An 18,994-nucleotide genomic window follows, 5' to 3' on the forward strand; every position below is an offset into this window, starting at 1 on the left:
CCTAGGGGATACCTTTTACGTCATCTCTCAACCACCCCCCAAACAATAAACTCTGTAGTAATTTGCGAAGAAGGAGGAAGACAGATGCCAATCTATTACGTTAGCAAGGTCCTTATTGGTGCAAAAGGAATACCCCCATAGAAAAAATGGCCCTCGCATTGGTTACTACTACTAGGAGACTACGATCCTATTTTCTCTCACATCCTATTGGAGTAAAGACCAATTTACTCTTGAAGCAGACGCTAGGTAAACTAGATACCTTAGGGCAATTGGTGAAATGGGCGGTGGAGTTAAGTGAATACGACATCTCCTATATGCCCAGAACCACCATAAAGCTCAGGCACTAGCAGATTTCGTCTCTAAGACGATAGGAACGTTTGAGGAAAACACCCCCTATGTACGCCCAGTCCGAATAAAAAGGCCAAATCATACGGCTCAATTCACCTAGCCCAAAACCCTTGCAACCGACCCAACTTTCTTGCAAACATCAGCTCTTGAAGCATACGTGGCACACACATGAGCCCTCCACGTAGACCCCTCCATGGCTGACGAGGAGTGCGCGTGGTGGAAGGGTTCCCCATAAAACCTGGACTCTAGCGCCCAACAGACTCCTAGAGGGCTAGGAGTCCTCCTACATTTTGGATTCTCTCCCTCACTCAAATAAGTGATCCTCATAATATAATCCCTAAAAGAGAAGGTTCAATCACGCTTTACCTCAACTAACTCTACTCGTTTTCCTCAGGAACAGGAAGCAGCATCCGTCCCGCGACAAGGAGGACTCTCTGTTATAATTAGGAGGTCCATACCCCGGTAGAGGGACGCCTTCACGCTGCGAAAACTCAATTACTACTTTGTTAATCTACCATCACTCTCATATACTCGATTTATTCTTATTTCTTCAACATTCTATCCTATTCCTAATGTATTTTCGGTATCTGAATCATTATTTTTCAAATTGGTACTAACTTAAGTATCGAAGTGCTACCTTTTGTTTTGCAAGTTCTCTCTTACAAAAGTTTTTATTCGATTGGCTCAAATCCAAGATTCAAGAAATTTGGACTCGTACTAAAATCGCACACATCACAGTTAATGCAAAATTTAAAAATTTGAAATGAGTTAGTTATCCTATCATTTGAAAGATATTTTTGGGTTAACAAAAAGTTGGTGCGACAGTGTCATTAACCACCGTTTCTGAATGTTGATGATTTATAGATATATATATATATGTATAGATATACTAGTTTTGGCAAGTATTTCTATAATATAATCTTTTTTGATTTTAAATATATTTAAAATAAAAAAATATTATATAAATCAATACATCATGTTTCATAAAATAAAAAGAAAAAGAAAATTAATTTAAAAATATTATCGACACAATAAAAAAATTAATATGAATGTGTTACAAATTGTTATTTGTAAATGAAAAAGACATTTTTATTTTAAATTAATATAATTATATATTAAAATAAAAGTGATAACGTCGGAAGAAAAAAAAAACTGAAAAACTGAAGTAGAAGAAATGGTGTGAGTATTATGAAGAAATGGATACTGGTTGACTGGGTATCGTTGCATGAATTAAATTAGAATAATATAGTTTGTTTTATTGTTTTTGGTTGTTGGGTATCAATCACATGGATGAAGGATGTTAGTTAGAGGTAATTAGCGGAGGGAATATAAATACAATGAAATGTGGAATTTAAATGTGTAGCTTCAATTAAATAGGTGTTGACCCGCTACCTCTTTCTTTTATTTCCTTATCAATTTTGATCACTTTATATATATATGTTTTCTTGCTATTAATTATTTAAAAATCAGCAATCAGTGGCTATTGGGTGGAAGTGGTGGGTGGGGTTTTGGGTTATGATGAAAAACAAGAATCAATTATCCTATCTGTCCTAATTCATTTTACTTAATCATTGCCTGGAGTTGGACAAAACCATATCATTTCAATAACTAATATGATTTATGGTATATGGATTTCACTATATAATTAAATAATCTTTCTGGGCTACAATGGATTGGGCCGCCCAGCATGCACATGAATTTTGGGTTTGGGTTTAGTCTTAACTTGTAAAATCATGCGTTTATGATATGCATTGGGATATGGTGAAAAAGAAGTAGGAAATGAAAAGGAGGGTGTTGATGAGAAGTAAGACTATAGTTGTAGGTAGGTTGAAGGTTGTAATTGACACTTGACAGCAGCATATATCCGGTGCGGTGCCCATGTGCAGATTGATTAGTGCATCTTCCCTTCTAAAATGCCAAATGGTCCCCTTCTTCTCCATTCCATCCCCCCACCCCTTGCTTTTTTTTCCTAAATTAAATAATATTTCACATGACTACCCAATCTTTTTATCATCACTTTTTTCAAATTAACCCATAAAAAAAATCAATTGTAATATTAATTATGACTTTTTCTTTATCAACTAAACAAGAAGAAGGGCGTTGCCTTGCCGGTTATTAAAGAGTGAAGGACGGAAGGAGTGATGTCAACTTGTACGTACGCCAGACCCTACATCCTTAATAATTGTACCCCTTTAATTTACACAAACTCACTTCCCCAAATCAGCATTCACGTAACAAACTCGTCTTCATTCAATTTCAACATTATTAATAATAAAAATAGATTAGGATGCAGAAGAGAAACTTATTACCATATACAAAATCCAAAAGGCATCAACACACAGAAATTGGAAATTGCAAAACCACCCAGTCAGTCCCGTGTATAGATAGATATTATTATGTTATGTTTTGAATGTTTATATGAGAGGCCCCTTTTATTTGACTAGTCATTGTCTTCATGTCCTCCTATGTATGTATGTGTGTATGTATGTAATAGGAGTTGCAGGCAGTCCAGTCCCACATTCTCATCCCCCACCTCTCCTAACACTACACATGCTTACCACTTTATATACACAACACAAACAACAAAACACCTCTACACTTTTGCTTACTTCCTTCTACAAATCATTTTTATTATATTAAATTAAAAGTGATCATCCAAATTCAATTCAATTTAACTCTCCCTTGTATCTACTACTACTGCTGTTCCTGTAGTCTTTACTATATATATATTGATGATTTTATTTTTTTACTTTTCCACCTATTAATTGTGTACCAAGTGAGTACAGTAATTCAAACCACTTTTTTCATATTTAATTTAATAAATAATTAAATTTTGTTCTGTTGTGTTCTTGTCCCTAATTTTGCTCCACCTTTTTCAGTTATTAGATAGAAAAAAACGTGTCCTGATTTTCTCTCGCTCGCTATATTATTTATGTTTATGGAGCTCTAAATCGCCGGCTATTATTGGGTCGGACCTAACACGTCTTCAGATCAATTCACACCTCCGCCTCTATCGGCAAGTTCACTCTCTTCTTAACTACACTTGCTTTCTGAATTTTTTCTTATCTCTATTCAATTCAACACATAATATATACTATTACTACTGCCTCACACCTCTTTTTTCTTTTCTTTTTTTTTTTAATTATTATTTCTTTGATCAACGGAAAAGCTGTTGTCCTTTTTGGGGGAAAGAGCTGGAGAGCCTTTTTGCAGTTTCTTTCTTTTACAAAAGAGATATATAAATTGTACTCATGATGCTAATCATAATTTAGTGTTATTTTTGTCATGTGGGTTTCTCTTGTTTGGGTCCATGGATGCGTCGGTGTACTTTTCTTGGATTTCTGGGGTTGTAGTGAGGCTGACTGAAAGGTGATTATTCGCTTCACCATTGCCCCTGCTCATTCTTTCTGGATTCTTTTTCCTTCTTATTTCTTTGTGCAAGATTTTTCTGCCTAGTTGAAATCTAGGTATTCTCAGCCATCTGTTCCATTTTTTTTTTTTTTTAAATTTCAATTTCCGATTTGTGCTTCTTTTGGATTTTCGTAGATGCAGACTGAGTTTGGTGGAAAGTCGCATAACTTCTATGGTCCAGTGGTGTCGGATATGAAGGTCGTTGGGAAAAAGAGCATGGAATGGGACTTGAATGATTGGAGATGGGATGGCGATTTGTTTATGGCTTCTCCAGTAAACTCCGTGCCGTCAGATTGTAGGAGTAGGCAGTTCCTGCCAGTTGGATCAGATATTCCTGTGAAAACTGGGGCTTCTAGTAGTTTCCCATCAGGGACAGATGAAGTGATGCTGGGAGATGAGAGGGTGAAGAGGGATTTGGAGAAACGTAGGAGGTCTGTTGAGGCAAATGAACCGCTGAATGATGAGGCTGGGTCACTTAATCTGAAGCTAGGTGGACATGTGTTTCCTGTCATGGAAAGGGAGGTGGTAGATAAATGGGAAGATAAAAGTGGGAAGAAGACAAAAGTTTCCAGCACATCATCTACTCGCGCTGTTTGCCAAGTAGATGACTGTAAAGCTGATTTGAGCAGTGCTAAAGATTATCACCGGAGGCATAAAGTGTGTGAGGTGCATTCTAAGGCTACCAGAGCTTTAGTAGGAAATGTTATGCAGCGGTTTTGTCAACAGTGCAGCAGGTACTGTTTTTTTTTTTTTTTTTTTCCACACATTATTTTTGCACTGTCCAGATTTCTTCCTTCCTTTATGCATCTTTTACCGAGATTAATGCTGTATTGTGTTTCTCATGATGAAATTTATTCGGCTGTTCTTTGAACAGGTTTCATGTTCTTCAAGAGTTTGATGAAGGAAAGCGGAGTTGTCGCAGGCGTCTAGCTGGCCATAACAAACGAAGGAGGAAAACACATCCAGAGAATGTAGTTAGTGCAACCAACCTGAATGATGAGCAGGGCAGTAATTATTTGTTAATCAGTCTGCTAAGGATACTCTCCAATTTACACAGTAAGTAGGCATATGAGAAAAGCTTTTATTATCCAGCACTTTGTTCTTAGCTGCAGTGATCTTTCTGTTGAACTACCTTTTCTGATATTTATTGCTAATAGTCAAAACTGTGAAGATGTGAAATTTATTTTTCATTGCCTGGACAAAGTTTCATAAAGCTGATAATGGATGTGCATATTCTATATTTATGGGCCGATCTTCCCACTCTATGTTGCAAACTTCACATATTTAAATGAAAACCCAGGGTCTTCATGCAGAATTATGCTTCACATGTTTAGGGTGTTTACACTTTGGTTAACGTGCTGAACTCAAATTTTGCATCTGACAAAATTGCATTATAGCTTTTATGTTTCGGTTTACCGAACTATATCAAATATCAAATCAAGTATATATGATACTATTTAAATTTAAATATTTTTTAATTTATGTTTTCTAGAAGAGATACAAATAAAGATATGCTTGCATGATTCTATTATGTGATCCTTGCATCAATACTGTACTTTTTAGTTTTCATATTTTTTTTTAATATAAGTGTGGTAAGTAAACCAAATTACTGAAAGGAGAGTTGTGAAAAGATTCAGCTTACTAGTTCGATTCAGTTCAGTTTACTGAGTGAACACCCCAAGTAAATGACTTTCTTTGGATCCAAGTCTTTCTGAGAGCTGTATTTAAGTCCTCTGAGTGTGCTTATTGACTTGCTAGCAACAACCTTCTATGTGGAAAGTCTTCTGCTTATGTGAATCAGCTGATGGTGGAAGGCCTTCAATTTAGGTCATGTAGAGAAATGTGACAGGGGGGAAGTTCTTAGAAGGTCTATGAAGTCCAGGTATTGCCTTGTGTTTGTCAAGTTTAAGAGTTGTTGATTGGATTCCCAGGACAAAGTTATTTCCTCCTCTTGCATTAGGGCCAAAATCTTCTAATTCTGAGGACGCTACCTCAAGTGTGAATTTTCTACTCCAAAATGCCCCCTCCCCCCCTATTGGTTTTCCTCTTATTTAATCTTAATCTTTTTATCTTATCATTAGTTATGTTACTTATCACTTTGTGGCTTTCCTGTTTATCAACTGCAGCCAGTAGCTCAGATCAAACAAAGGATCAGGATCTGCTATGTCATCTCCTAAGAAACCTTGCTGGTTCAAGCAATGAGAAAAATACTGCAGGATTGCTGCCTGTATCTCAGGACTTGCAAAATGTGGTGGCATCTTTGGGGACTGCTCTAAAGGTGCTAAGCTAAGCATTAAGGCCTGAGTCTACCATGCATTTTGGTTTATCTTCTGATTGCATTTTATTGCAGGACACTACCATGCCTGCTGGGCTGGGTGTGACCACACCTTCACCTAATTTGACACTTAAGAATACAGTGCCAGATAATGCACAAGCTGGAGTTGCACATAATGTATCTGCTTCACAACAATCTGCTTTACTTTTCCCAGAAAATGCAAGCAACTTAAGCAAAGCAAATGCTTCAGATACGACAGTGGGAAGGATGAAACTGAACAATATTGACTTAAATAATGTTTATGATGGTTCTCAAGACTGCATAGAGGATCAACAGGATAATGTTACCCCTGAAAATCTCGGAAATGTGTCTGCTGCTGTCCCATTTTGGTTATGTAAAGATTTGCAACAGTCTAGTCCACCACATAATAGTGGGAATTCGGGTTCCACACAGAGCCACTCACCTTCTACATCCAGTGGGGAGGCACAGGTGTGAAAACTGATTCTCGCTGCAGTTTATTCAACCACTGCTTGTTTAGGAATGAATTTGAAATTTGAAGTTGTGTTTGGCACAAATTGAGTGTATCTGGGGATCTTTCACTTGATGGAACTGTGTGCTTTAGAATTATGACAGGTGTCAGTGCTGTAATCTGTCGTGCAGTATTTTCTACTCTTCCACTAATATGACTTGCTCATATGCACTACCAGTTGTTTCCTTTTATATGATACCACATTTTAAACTTGAGATGTTTTTTATGTCTATTTCTTACGTACAAAAGCATCTAGTAGCATTTCATCATTAGAAGCTCGTTAAGGTTCTCTTATTTTGAGATATCAAATAGCCAATCTGGATTTTACCTTGCAGAGTCGTACAGATCGGATTGTTTTTAAACTTTTTGGCAAAGATCCAAGTGATTTTCCTCTTGCTCTGCGGAAACAGGTCTTTTTCCTGCTTTTGAGGCTAAACACATTCCTTTTATCCTCTCTTTTCTAATTTTGGTTTGAAAGTTTAATTTTGTTCAATTTAATGTCAGATTCTTGATTGGCTATCCAGTAGTCCTACGGATATAGAGAGCTACATCCGACCTGGTTGTGTTGTATTGACAATATATCTATGCATGGATAAGTCCACCTGGGACGAGGTAAGTTTTTGCTTCAGCACAGGTATATTAATAGCTAATTATCCATTCAAACTCCATTGAGGCTATAAGTCTCTGATCTGTGCTGGATGTGGACTGCAGAAGCTATTATAATGTTATCAAGCCTTGCCTTCAATCAGATAATGTTTATAAGTAGGATTCTGGAACTGGCTCCCACAATCCTGTGATCACTGCTAGCTTAGTTTCAGTGAAGAATTACGGACCAGCATTAACTTACTTGGATGCTTGGTCTACGTGTTCATCTATTCAGTTTTAAGTATGGGCTAAAATTCATATAGTAATTGTTCCTTGCAGCTGTACTGCAATCTAAATTCCACTTTGGGAAGGCTTCTTGAATCATCTGCTGAATCATTTTGGAGAACAGGATGGATATATACCCGAGTACAGCATCGTGCAACATTCGTATATAATGGTATATCTATGTTTTCTACTCTGTAACATGTTTCAAATGCTTTTCCAGTTTTAGACTCCTGAAGAAATGAAAAATCACTCTTGGGATGTTTAGGCTAAAAACTTTTTCTGCTGCAGGCGAGGTTGTTCTGGATGCACCCTTACCTCTAAATATCCATCGAAATTGTAGAATATCAAGCATCAAGCCTATTGCTGTTGCTTTCTCTGAGTCTGTTCATTTTGTTGTAAAAGGCTTCAACTTATCCCGTGCTACGTCAAGGTATTTTTGTCTTGACATGCATCAGTCTCTTGGTTTTGGAGATGGTTTCTTGAATTTTATACTCTCTCTTTTGTGTTTTTCCAAGTCAAGCTTGAAGGATGCTTCAATACGACTTTGTTGCATTTCTCTCAGGTTACTGTGCGCACTAGAGGGGAAGTATCTGGTTCAGGAGAATTGTGCTGATATGACTGGTGCAGCAGATTCATTTGTTCAACACCAAGAGATTCAGTGCCTTGGGTTCTCTTGTTTTATACCTAATATTATTGGAAGGGGATTTATTGAGGTGACATTTTTTCCCATGGATTTTTGTTGCCTAGCAGATTATGTACTGTTTGTTGCACAGTTTTGTGAAAGCACTACCTAGGTTGACTGGCCAAGTGCTGAATTTTGTGATTGTTGCCCATATATTAGGTTGAAGACCATAGTCTCAGCAGCAGCTTCTTTCCATTCATTGTTGCAGAGAAGGATGTCTGCTCTGAAATATGCAGTCTGGAGAGCATCATTGACGGTGCTGATACTGTTTATGAAAATGCTGATGAAGTTAGAGCTAGAGACCAAGCTTTGGACTTTGTGCATGAAATGGGTTGGCTTCTCCATAAAAATCGGTTGATATTTAGGTTGGGAGCGAGCAACGGCAACATGGACCCATTCTCTTTCAAACGCTTCAGGTGGCTTATTGAGTTTGCCATCGATCATGACTGGTGTGCTGTGGTGAAAAAGCTCTTAAATATTTTGTTGGATGGTACGGTAGATTCAGGGCAATACACTTCTACTTTAGTTGCATTGCTGGAAATTGGCCTTCTTCACCGAGCGGTTCGGAGAAATAGCAGGTCCATGGTAGAATTTCTACTAGAATACCATCCAAGTGGAGCTTTAGACAACAGAGGGCCCGAGGAGAAGCAACTTGATGAGGGCCAATATTTGTTTAAGCCTGATAGCATGGGCCCGGGTGGTTTGACTCCTCTGCATGTTGCAGCCAGCCTGGACAGCTCTGAGAATGTATTGGATGCATTAACTGCAGATCCTGGATCGGTATGCTGTACCTTGTCTGTTTATGCATTTGTTCTAGTGATTTGGTTGTTTACATGTATGAAGAGTTTCTGCTCTTGAACGAAGTGTTTTAGTGTCTTGATGTTTGCATTTGTCAGGTGGGAATTGAAGCATGGAAGAAGGCTCGAGACAGTATGGGATTAACACCACATGACTATGCATGTCTGCGTGGGCATTACTCATACGTCCATCTAGTTCAGAGGAAACTGAAGAAGAAATCAGGAGATGGACAAGTTGTTGTGGACATTCCAGGTATGTTATTAGACGGCAACAATGTGAAGCAGAAGATAGGAAACACAAGTAAGTCGAGGAAATTGGGTGTGTTCCAAACAGAAAGAAATTGAGTTATGGAAGGTGGAGAGCATCAGTGACGATATACAGACCAGCAATGGTTTCAATGGTTGCAATAGCGGCGGTGTGCGTGTGTGCTGCATTGCTCTTCAAAAGCTCACCAGAGGTTCTTTATTCATTCCGGCCCTTCAGGTGGGAGCTATTGAAATATGGGTCGGAGTAGGGGGAGAGGTACGAGTAATTGTGTTGCGTTTAGGGATATGATGATATTGAGGATGTCCATATCTGTGTATCTTAATTTGTGAGTTGTGGCTATGTTGTTCTCATCCTTAGTATAATATAGTATTACAAAATTGACATAAATTGGTTTCTGAATTCAGAGGAATAGTGATGAAGTACATATCCTCCGCAACTCACTGTATCAGCAGCCGCTATTTTCCAATTATCTTGTTGCATCTCTTATTCTGCATGACAAACATAATTCTTCTATGTTTTTTTTAAGGGTAAAATGCCAAAAAGTTGCCTATGTGTTTTTGCAAAAAAGCGCAAAATCTCATTCGATAGGAAAATAGGTTTAAATACCCAATTGTGTTTCTAAAAATATTACGTACTACTCGTTACCGTTCCTGTTCGTAAAATAACACTAACACTATTACAAAATACAAGTTCTGCTGTAGATAGATAATAATAATGGACAGAGAGGGCATTCCCGACTTTTTAAACTGCTTCATCCACACAGACACACACTCCGAACACCATTCAAAGTGTAGTAAACAAATTAAGCTGAACGCAAATGGCGGCCGCCTTACAACTCTCCCTTTCCTCCTCTTTCCTCGCATCCCCTCTCCCCTCCTCCACCCTCAGACCCACCGCCAGTCGCCCACTCCGCAGACTCCTTATCTCCTCCGCTACCGCTCCTTCATCATCATCATCAACAACATTGAATTTGCCCAAGAAAAAGCACTGGAAAGTAGGGGAATACCCTGGTGTCTCTGAAGCCTCCATCACACATTTCTCCAGCAATAACAAGAATAGAACCCCCATTAAGAATATCAAGAAAAAGCTGGACAAGAAGAATAATGCCAAAGCATGGGCTAATACAGTCACCGAAGCTCTCTCTGACGCCATTGACAAAAAGCAATGGCTCCGTGCCCTTCAGGTTTACTCCTTCGCTCTCTTTTAAATGCTCATTTTGGCGTTTATGTGCATAACTTCACTCACGCTCATCATTTATTTTTCTTAGTTTCTTTTCTCATGATTTGTTAATCATTTTCCGTTTCCTGGAAATCCTTTGCTCTTGTAATTCTTCAAAGAAAGAAAAAGCCTTGTTATCTGGGCTTTGCTTAATTATAATTGATTTACTTTCCAGCTTTATTGTCTCGTGAATTTGGGTGGTTGAATGTTCGAGATGGCTTTTCTATTCTCTATAATGTTATCGATATATATAAATATAGTACAGGAGTTTAGGTCTTGTATGATGCGATTACAACACAGTTATATAAAGATCAATAATTCATATTACAAAAATACATGACTGTAGGAGAAGTTGAAAAATTGATGCGCTACTTTTCTTGCTTGCTGGAACTCTATTTTACGCTATGAAGCTGGTCATAAATTCATAACTCATCACAAACATTAAATTTTAGGTGTTTGAGATGCTAAAGGCGCAACCTTTTTACCAACCAAAAGAAGGGACATATATGAAGCTCCTTGTTCTTCTTGGGAGATGTGGACAACCTGGGCAAGCCTGTCAGCTCTTTGATGAAATGCTTGAAGAAGGACTGGAACCAACAGCGGAACTCTACACAGCTTTGGTTGCTGCGTGTTGCAGGAGCAATCTGATTGATAAAGCTTTTGCCATTCTTGAACAAATGAAGTCTCTTCCTCTTTGCCAGCCTGATGTCTACACCTACAGTATACTGATTAAAGCATGTGTTGATGCTTCTCGTTTTGAACTAGTTGACTCTCTTTATGATGAAATGGCCGAACGATTAATTACCCCAAACACTGTAACTCAAAATATAGTGTTGAGTGGTTATGGGAAGGCAGGAAAATATGAGGAGATGGAGAAGGTTCTTTCCAGGATGCTTGAGAGTACGACAAGCAAACCTGATGTATGGACTATGAATACCATTATTAGCTTGTTTGGTAACGAGGGTCAGATTGAAATGATGGAAAGGTGGTATGAAAAATTTCGGAATTATGGAATAGAGCCAGAAACTCGCACTTTTAACATTTTGATTGGTGCTTATGGGAAGAAAAGGATGTATGATAAGATGTCATCTGTGATGGAGTACATGCGTAGACTTTCATTTCCCTGGACAACCTCAACCTACAACAATGTAATTGAGGCATTTTCGGATGCTGGTGATGCGAAACACATGGAATACACATTTGATCAGATGCGTGCTGAAGGCATGAAGGCGGACACCAAGACCTTCTGCTGTCTTATCAGAGGTTACGCCAATGCTGGCCTCTTTCATAAAGTGATCAGCAGTGTTCAGTTGGCTGGAAGATTGGAGATACCAGAGAATACGTCGTTCTTTAATGCAGTCATATATGCTTGCTCAAGGGCAGAAGATATAATGGAGATGGAAAGAGTTTTCAAGAGAATGAAAGATAAGCTATGCCAACCAGATTGTACGACTTACTCTATGATGATGGATGCATACAGGAAGGAAGGTATGAGTGACAAGGTCTATGATTTGGAGCAAGAAATGCAGATGATGACTGGTAAGACTTGCAAAGAATACCATGATGTTGAAACAGACGCTGCTCCTGACGGCGAGAAAGTGCTGTTAATCTGAGTGTTGGTCGAATTAGTTTGTGGGACAAAGCAATAAGTGTCTTTGAGCAGGGTCAGGATATGCATGTCCAAAGTGGATAAATAAACTAAAGTCCTGCTCGAGGTGTTAATCCTAATGATTGAGGTAGCCTCATTGGATAATTTTGGGATAACTGGAAGCTAAATTGTATGTTTCCCATCTGGTCTGATGAAGATGAAGCCTTACACGGGTCTAGAGGAATATGTGGTGCTGTGAGCTAAAGAAGAATTGGCAACAACATAAACCTGGCATTTACAATTGTAACTGGATGATATTGGAACCTCTAAAATGTCAATTTTGCTTCTTTAAGTTAATATGATTGATTTCCATGCTAATACAATTCACAGTACTTGTATATATAGTCTTTGTTGGTAAAATTATATCTAAATTTATAAAGAAAAAGTTTGTGAGCTAAACTCTGATGAGAATAGGCTATCAACCCAATTGTCCTTATTACCCCCAAATTTCAAATAAGCAAAGAAACTGTTTCTACTAATTATAAGAAGAAGCCCTTTTTGTGTCTAGAGGAAGTTTTTTTTGCTTTTTACAAAATTTGTCCTTCATTTTTACATAATTCCATTATTTCAGCAAAATAAATTAACTTATTTATAGAGGACATAAGCGATAATTTACACTGTTCATGGTGGTTCTCGTACCCAATCATTGTAAGTACCTGATGTACCCTTACATTAGACTAATTAAATAGAAAAAAAAAAAAAAAAACTTCCACCTCAAGTATTTCTTTACTACTATGCACGTCTCTCTCTCTCTCTCTCACACACACACACAATCCACTTCTGTAAAACCTTTCTCCTTCCTCCTCCCTCTGTTTCTCTTTCATAAACTCAATCAAAATCTCCTCTGAAGAAAGCACCATAATCGCTTATAACCCTAATGTAGTTCTGATTTTTCTTTCAAGTTCTCCTTTTTTGTTTGAAAGAAAGTATTCTCCATTGATCGTACTTGAAGAACGAGGAAGAAGGGGAAGCTGGGGATCAAAGGCATCTCTTTTCCTTTTTTTATGTCAGGTTTGTTTCCCTTTTTATAAAAAATAAAAAATAGATGATGATTTTGTGCATATTTGCAGGTCTATTCATTTAAAATATGTATATTTATTCTGCCTTGGTGTTTTGTAGGTGTATCTATGTTGAGGACGAGCGGTCCAAGAAGCTTTCTAGACCGAAGTATGTGGATATTTGTGTTTGATTCTGCTTGGATTTTGCTTTTCTTGAGTTGAGTTGAGATGGGTTTGTGGGTTTATGATGAATTCGGTGTTTAATTGCATAACCAAAGTCAAATATGACACATGGGGCAGACTTTGTGTTCTTTTCGCCATGCGTGCTTGAAGCAATTGTTTGTTCTTTGGTCTGTTACGGCATGATAAAATGTGAGTTATACGGGGTCAAGTTACGGCTTTTTCCTTCCTCCATAATCCTGTAAGAGAACGACAAATGCACATTTGGTGATGTCATTTTGGTTTTTAGGAAAAGTTGAATTGGTTACACTTTCTATATCCTGGTTGGTGATGTAATTCTCAGTTGGACTTGTTGAATAGAGGCTACCGTAGTATGTTTATGTTTAAAGACATCTGCTACTGAGCCTTTTTAATCTGTTTTGATTTATCACCATGTTGTTTCAATTAGTGAATCAAGAGTTTATTTAAAGAAGGTCTTTTGATTTTCTTTTGAGTAGAAGGCATGGCAATTTTTGAGTATGTGCTTTTCTTGCTGTTGTTCAACCATCAAAGTGGATATTATTAGAGAAGCTGATTAGTCTGAGTTTGCATTCAGGTCAAGAAGCGTGACGACCTGTTCAACTGCTGGATGGTCTACTCGACTGGAGAGCGCGTGGACTGGCGAAGTTGTTTTTCTTGCTTCTTGGGTATGCCAAATTCTGAATTTTCTTTTTGAGTTAGATTGCGTTATGTATCAAATCAATTTTGATTACCAAAAAAAAAAAAAAAAGAAGCTCTTTTGTAAAACTCCTCTTTCATCAATGTTTGTAAAACTCTGCTGTAGTGGTAAATGTGATACATTATTTTTATGTCTCTTAATTCATTATTTAGTTTTTCTATGTGAATGTATTGAGATTTAGTTGATTTATAACGACACATATATATGCACTCTGTTAAACCCATTATCTCTTTTTTTGCTTGGATTCCCTTCGCATCCTTATTTTCTTTCTATTTGGGCCTCACTTACTTTATTCATTTATGCTTGCTTTGTTAAAAAGGCTAAGTCTTTTATATTATGCTGTTTAGTCTAGATTTGTTTATGCATTTAGGCCCATCTTTTGTGTGATTTTCAACTCTTTTTTAGGTTTCAATTCAGTTGAAGAAAGAAGAGCTTAGTGAAAGAAGAGAAGGAAAGTGAGATGAGAGATAAAGGAGGACCAAAATTAAACAAATAAAATGTATAGTGGTGTGATACAAAAATCTCAAACAATTAAATTCTAAGGGCAAACAATACCAAATGTTGGAATTATTTGCCGAATCATGTTTTCAGTTGTGGCAGTTGTATGTTGATCTTTCACGAGGAGTTTTCGAAAGAACCGCCGAAGTGTTGGTTACAAAGGGAAAAATAAATGGGATTGAACATATTTATACAAGAAATGTGGTTTTTCATGAAATTTTTGCAAATCTGCTAAATAATCCTAATTGAGAGGTAGTGAGGTACAATATGGCTTTTCAAAACAACTATTTTATGCATTATAGTATTCTTACTTAAGATTCTGCTTTTCTTTCTTTATTTTTTTTTTTGTACAGGCATGTTTGAATGCCATGTGAATTGATCTTTGATAAAGTTCCGAACAAGTATCCACGTTTTGCACAGGTTTTAATACAGATCATTCTCCTCTTTCTACTCTCTTTTTTTTTGTTTTCTTTTTACATTCATCTATGTATAAAAGTACTTTTCTACTTTCAAAATGCAGATTACAAAAACTTCTACAATTAGGATGCTCAAACACCATGACCAAAAAATTGATGGGCATATGTTATCTTCTAATTCTTTTTCTTGGAATTTTTTAGTGTTTTTATATTGAACCATGTCAAGATGGGATTTTTGTTGTTTTATAGTACGATTTATTAGTTAATCTTATATTCCAATGGTTATGCGATATTACAAGTAACGCATATTAATTCAACAAAAGAAGTAGAATTAAAGAATTTACGAGTATACAAACAATTTGCACTTAAATTATAATTGTATAATTTTATTTTGTTTACAAGTAAAACAAATTTTATGCTTATTTAAACTTAAACAAATATTATAAGTAAAACAAATATTATGCTCATGAGGACCGCATGTGAGTTTATAAATTAGTTTAAATGCATTAGTTAATGTATATTAATATTTTTATCATAAATTTTTTATTTACTCATGCATCGCGTGTGTGTAGACTACTACTAAATGCAAATAAATAAATATTCATCTGTCATCAATGCATCATGATGTGGTGGTGTAGGCGTATAGCTTCAAATATCAATAACCCCTGAACGAGAAAGAACAGAAGGACGAAAAGGCAAATACCACACCAACAGCCCACACAGGCGGCCCAAGCACCAGCACCCTTTCTTGTTGCTCAACTACAACTTACCACCTGTTTCTCCGGCGACTCTCCGCCAAATTTCGCATCAACTATCTGGTAACTTTATTTCTCTATCTCTCTACTTGTCTTTGTTCTTAGTTTGGAAATATGAATATTTTTATTTCTTCAAATCCATAGATTATTCAATCCCCTCCACCTTTTGTGCTGATGTACTCGTTACAAAAGAATTCGTAAAATTTCGGCCCCATATTCATCTAAATATTATGATTTTGTAAAGTTTTGGATGGTGGGGGGTGAATCAGTGAAAGATTTTTCCAAGTTTTAAAGGAATAAATTTCAAGTTTTTTATGGCTTTAAACTATCTTCAAGGGTTCTTTCATGTGACATTTTCAGTGTTGGGCTGCAAGTGGCCTTCATTATCGGAGCAAATTAAATGACATCGTTGGTCAATTCAACAAGTCTCAAACTTCCACTTCCTGATGATTCTAAATCAAGGTTACTTACTGTATTGTCCTTTGGCCAATTCATGCCCTTTAAGTTGGCTTTTTCTCATGTGGATCGGCATATCAATGTCCACAAATGCAAGTGAGTGCAAATGATATTTCTTTCTGTAGTTTTCAAGTGTTGTTAAATAATTACAATGTGAATTTAAACTTATACATGCATGTACAGGAGAATGGCATGGCCACTTAGAAGTGCAGCTGATGACAGTAGGCTAAATTCTTCTCCTACTAGTGACTCCAGTGGTGGAACTAGGCTTATTAGGACTATACAAGCCATTCAGTTCAAAATAATTGCAAGACTAAAGGAGTTAAGGAAAAATTTGCCTGTGAAATTGTTCGCCTTCTTAGTTGGTTTTTATTGCGCCACTGCATTTGCCACTGTAATAGGGCAAACAGGTGATTGGGATGTGCTGTCTGCTGCTGTGACTGTGGCTGTAGTGGAAGGAATTGGGGCTCTTATGTACAAGGCCTCTCTTCCTTTAGTGGACAACATAAGGAACTTAATCATCATATCTAATTATTGGAAGGCTGGGCTTTCACTTGGCCTTTTTCTGGATTCCTTCAAGTACTAAAGAAGATAAGTTTGTGGGTGATGCAGAGCCGCTATTTTCAGTTGCATATTCCCTGGCGAAACAGTAAATCCTAAACCCTGAACATGAAGGATGAACTCAACAAGAAAATCAATGCCATGTCGTGGCGGATACAATTACTCAGCATCTACAGAGAGCAATGGCCTTCAGGTTTGCTTCTTTGTTCTTTTCTTCCAAATTCTTTTTTAAAAGTGCTACTTTTGGTGTTTGTTTAGTTGAAAAATTGTTCATCTTTTTCTCTTTTGGGAAATTGGGATGGAGGCAAACATGTGTAAGATTATGAGGGAAGAAAATTGCTTTTACTCTGAACTGAACTATTTCGAACATTCCTTCTACAAATGGTAATTCTAAGATACCTGTCTTGCGTAGACATCACACACTGTTTACCTTTTTCATTCATATCACCATTAAACATGCAATGAATTTGATAATTATAGCCAGAAGGATGAACATCAATAATGATAGGCACTTGAAACACTGAAGGAGCAACCTTTTTATCAACTAAGAGAGGACTTGTGAAGCCCCTCGTTTCAGAAGACTGGTCTTCCGCAACAAGCTTGTCAGCTTTTGGGTTAAGTGGTAGAAGGACACGGACCAACATCAGAATTCTAGACGGTCTTGCTTGTTGCATGCTGTAGGAGCAATCTGAATGACAAAAGACATCTCCATTCTTCAAAGATGAAATGTTCTTCCCAACGCAGTCACTCATAAAATTACTGCTGAGTAGTGTGGAAAGGCAGAGAAATATGAAGAGATGGAGGAGATTCATATAGAATTCTTGGTAGTACAAGCAACCCTGGTGTATGGATTATTAGTATGGAGATGGGACTGAGATAGAAACGATGGGAAGATGGTAGTGATATTTTTCCTATTTTATACCATGCCGGGAATTGATGCTTGTTACAGTTTCATTGTTTCTTGTTGAAAGAAGAGGATGTATGATAAAATGTCATCAGCAATACATGATTAACAGTTTATTTTCCAGGACAACATCCATCTAAAGACGAGTACTCAAGACATTCCAGATGCAGGTGATATAAAACAAATGGAATACATATTTTATGAATGCATGCTGAAGGCATTATGCCTATGCTGGCTTTCAAATGAGGTAATCTGAAGTTTTAAATGCTAGAATTGAGTGTACCTGCCCCTACACTGTTGTAGTATATACTGAGCAGTTATGGGTGGTCGTCTAGCAACAACCCATGGCACTAGAGAATAGATGTAAATGGCATGAAGCTTAAGGCCACAGAGTGCCATACGGGTACGGTCCTTTCCTTGGGGTCTTAGTTTAGGGTATGAAATTGGTTATCGGTTCTCATCCTGGAATAGACATCTATGCTTAATATTTTGATTATGTTTCTCCACTTGATCAACATAGAAAAGTACTTTTCTATTTGATCACCCACTGTGGACACAGACTCCTGAAAGCACAGCACACATGAGAACATAGAGTATTGCTATCATCTCATGATAGATGACGGATCCTCTCTTGGAACTAACCAATCTTCATCAACGATCTGACTACACTGAAATAAGGCTTATAATAACCATATCAGAACATGGTCATCTTTTATCAGGCTCTAGATACAATCGTTCCATATATGAGATTGCGTGGATCCTACAGTTTGAGGACTAAATCCCATACTATTGAAGTTCAGGAGTTCAAGTCATACCGACCAAGCCTCACGGGCTTCCATATGACGACTCCCCATGAGTTAGTTAAATCAGCTTGACAACCTTTGTCAACCACGCACTAAAATTGCATAGATGTCATATGTCTGTCGCCTATAAAACACGATACCCATCATATGGATGTAATATTTAGTGCAAGTATAGAATCATTGATGCCCATTTTCAGGGCTCTCGACTTGGTACATTTCAGACCCAATCCTCAGAAGTTGGTTTCGTAGTTCTCTTCAAATGCGCAACCCAGCTTCATTGGTTGATTAATATCTGTGGGTTTTGTTGCGATGTATGAAAATTACATAAGTAAGAACAACAAAGTAAGGCCAAATGAATACTTACTTTTATTCATTTAATTCAATATTACAAAATAAAAAAAATTTAAATTAATTAATTCGTCGGGTTCAATTAAAAATGATCTTATCAAATTATTTAAACCTAATTTAAATTTAATTAATCACGTTAATTAAATCTTGGGCTTCCCATCACATGCGTTCTCCCATTTAAATGCTCATATAATTTAATATCTTGAACTAATTTATAATTAATTCTACTATTTCCTTTAGTGATGTTTTGTGTGACTCTATAGGTTCACCCTCAACTAGACTTGGGCTTGTGTCAACAAACAATTTAATTG

General features: G+C 37.1%; 3 protein-coding genes across 7 annotated transcripts; all 3 read left to right on the forward strand.

The window, feature by feature from the left end:
* Positions 3,191–9,604, forward strand: LOC105156807 (squamosa promoter-binding-like protein 1). The gene is given in 13 exon segments (XM_020692317.1): positions 3,191–3,717; positions 3,895–4,493; positions 4,634–4,815; positions 5,886–6,037; positions 6,110–6,523; positions 6,899–6,973; positions 7,068–7,175; positions 7,488–7,605; positions 7,722–7,863; positions 7,996–8,146; positions 8,275–8,895; positions 9,012–9,213; positions 9,216–9,604. Coding segments are annotated over 12 exon segments (2,976 nt in total). The 5' UTR covers positions 3,191–3,717; the 3' UTR covers positions 9,428–9,604.
* On the forward strand, positions 9,753–12,386 carry LOC105156808 (pentatricopeptide repeat-containing protein At3g06430, chloroplastic). The gene is made up of 2 exons (XM_011073028.2): positions 9,753–10,363; positions 10,851–12,386. Exons 1-2 carry the CDS (start codon positions 9,998–10,000, stop codon positions 12,009–12,011), a joined length of 1,527 nt encoding a protein of 508 aa, XP_011071330.1. The 5' UTR covers positions 9,753–9,997; the 3' UTR covers positions 12,012–12,386.
* On the forward strand, positions 12,776–17,655 carry LOC105156809 (ycf20-like protein). Of its 5 annotated transcripts, XR_002286701.1 has the most exons (8): positions 12,776–13,057; positions 13,166–13,213; positions 13,820–13,910; positions 14,794–14,860; positions 15,495–15,674; positions 15,972–16,163; positions 16,251–16,821; positions 17,109–17,655. XR_002286701.1 is itself a non-coding variant. In XM_011073029.2 (6 exons), exons 5-6 carry the CDS (start codon positions 16,012–16,014, stop codon positions 16,651–16,653), a joined length of 555 nt encoding a protein of 184 aa, XP_011071331.1. In that variant the 5' UTR covers positions 12,777–13,057; positions 13,166–13,213; positions 13,820–13,910; positions 15,495–15,674; positions 15,972–16,011; the 3' UTR covers positions 16,654–17,655. The 5 variants fall into 5 exon arrangements, 1 of the variants encoding a protein (XP_011071331.1); XR_002286699.1 differs by lacking the exon at positions 14,794–14,860 and having other exon boundaries at positions 12,777–13,057; XR_002286700.1 differs by lacking the exon at positions 14,794–14,860 and having other exon boundaries at positions 12,777–13,057; positions 17,137–17,655.

This window comes from Sesamum indicum, linkage group LG3, assembly GCF_000512975.1.
Source record: "Sesamum indicum cultivar Zhongzhi No. 13 linkage group LG3, S_indicum_v1.0, whole genome shotgun sequence".
Classification (NCBI taxonomy): domain Eukaryota; kingdom Viridiplantae; phylum Streptophyta; class Magnoliopsida; order Lamiales; family Pedaliaceae; genus Sesamum; species Sesamum indicum.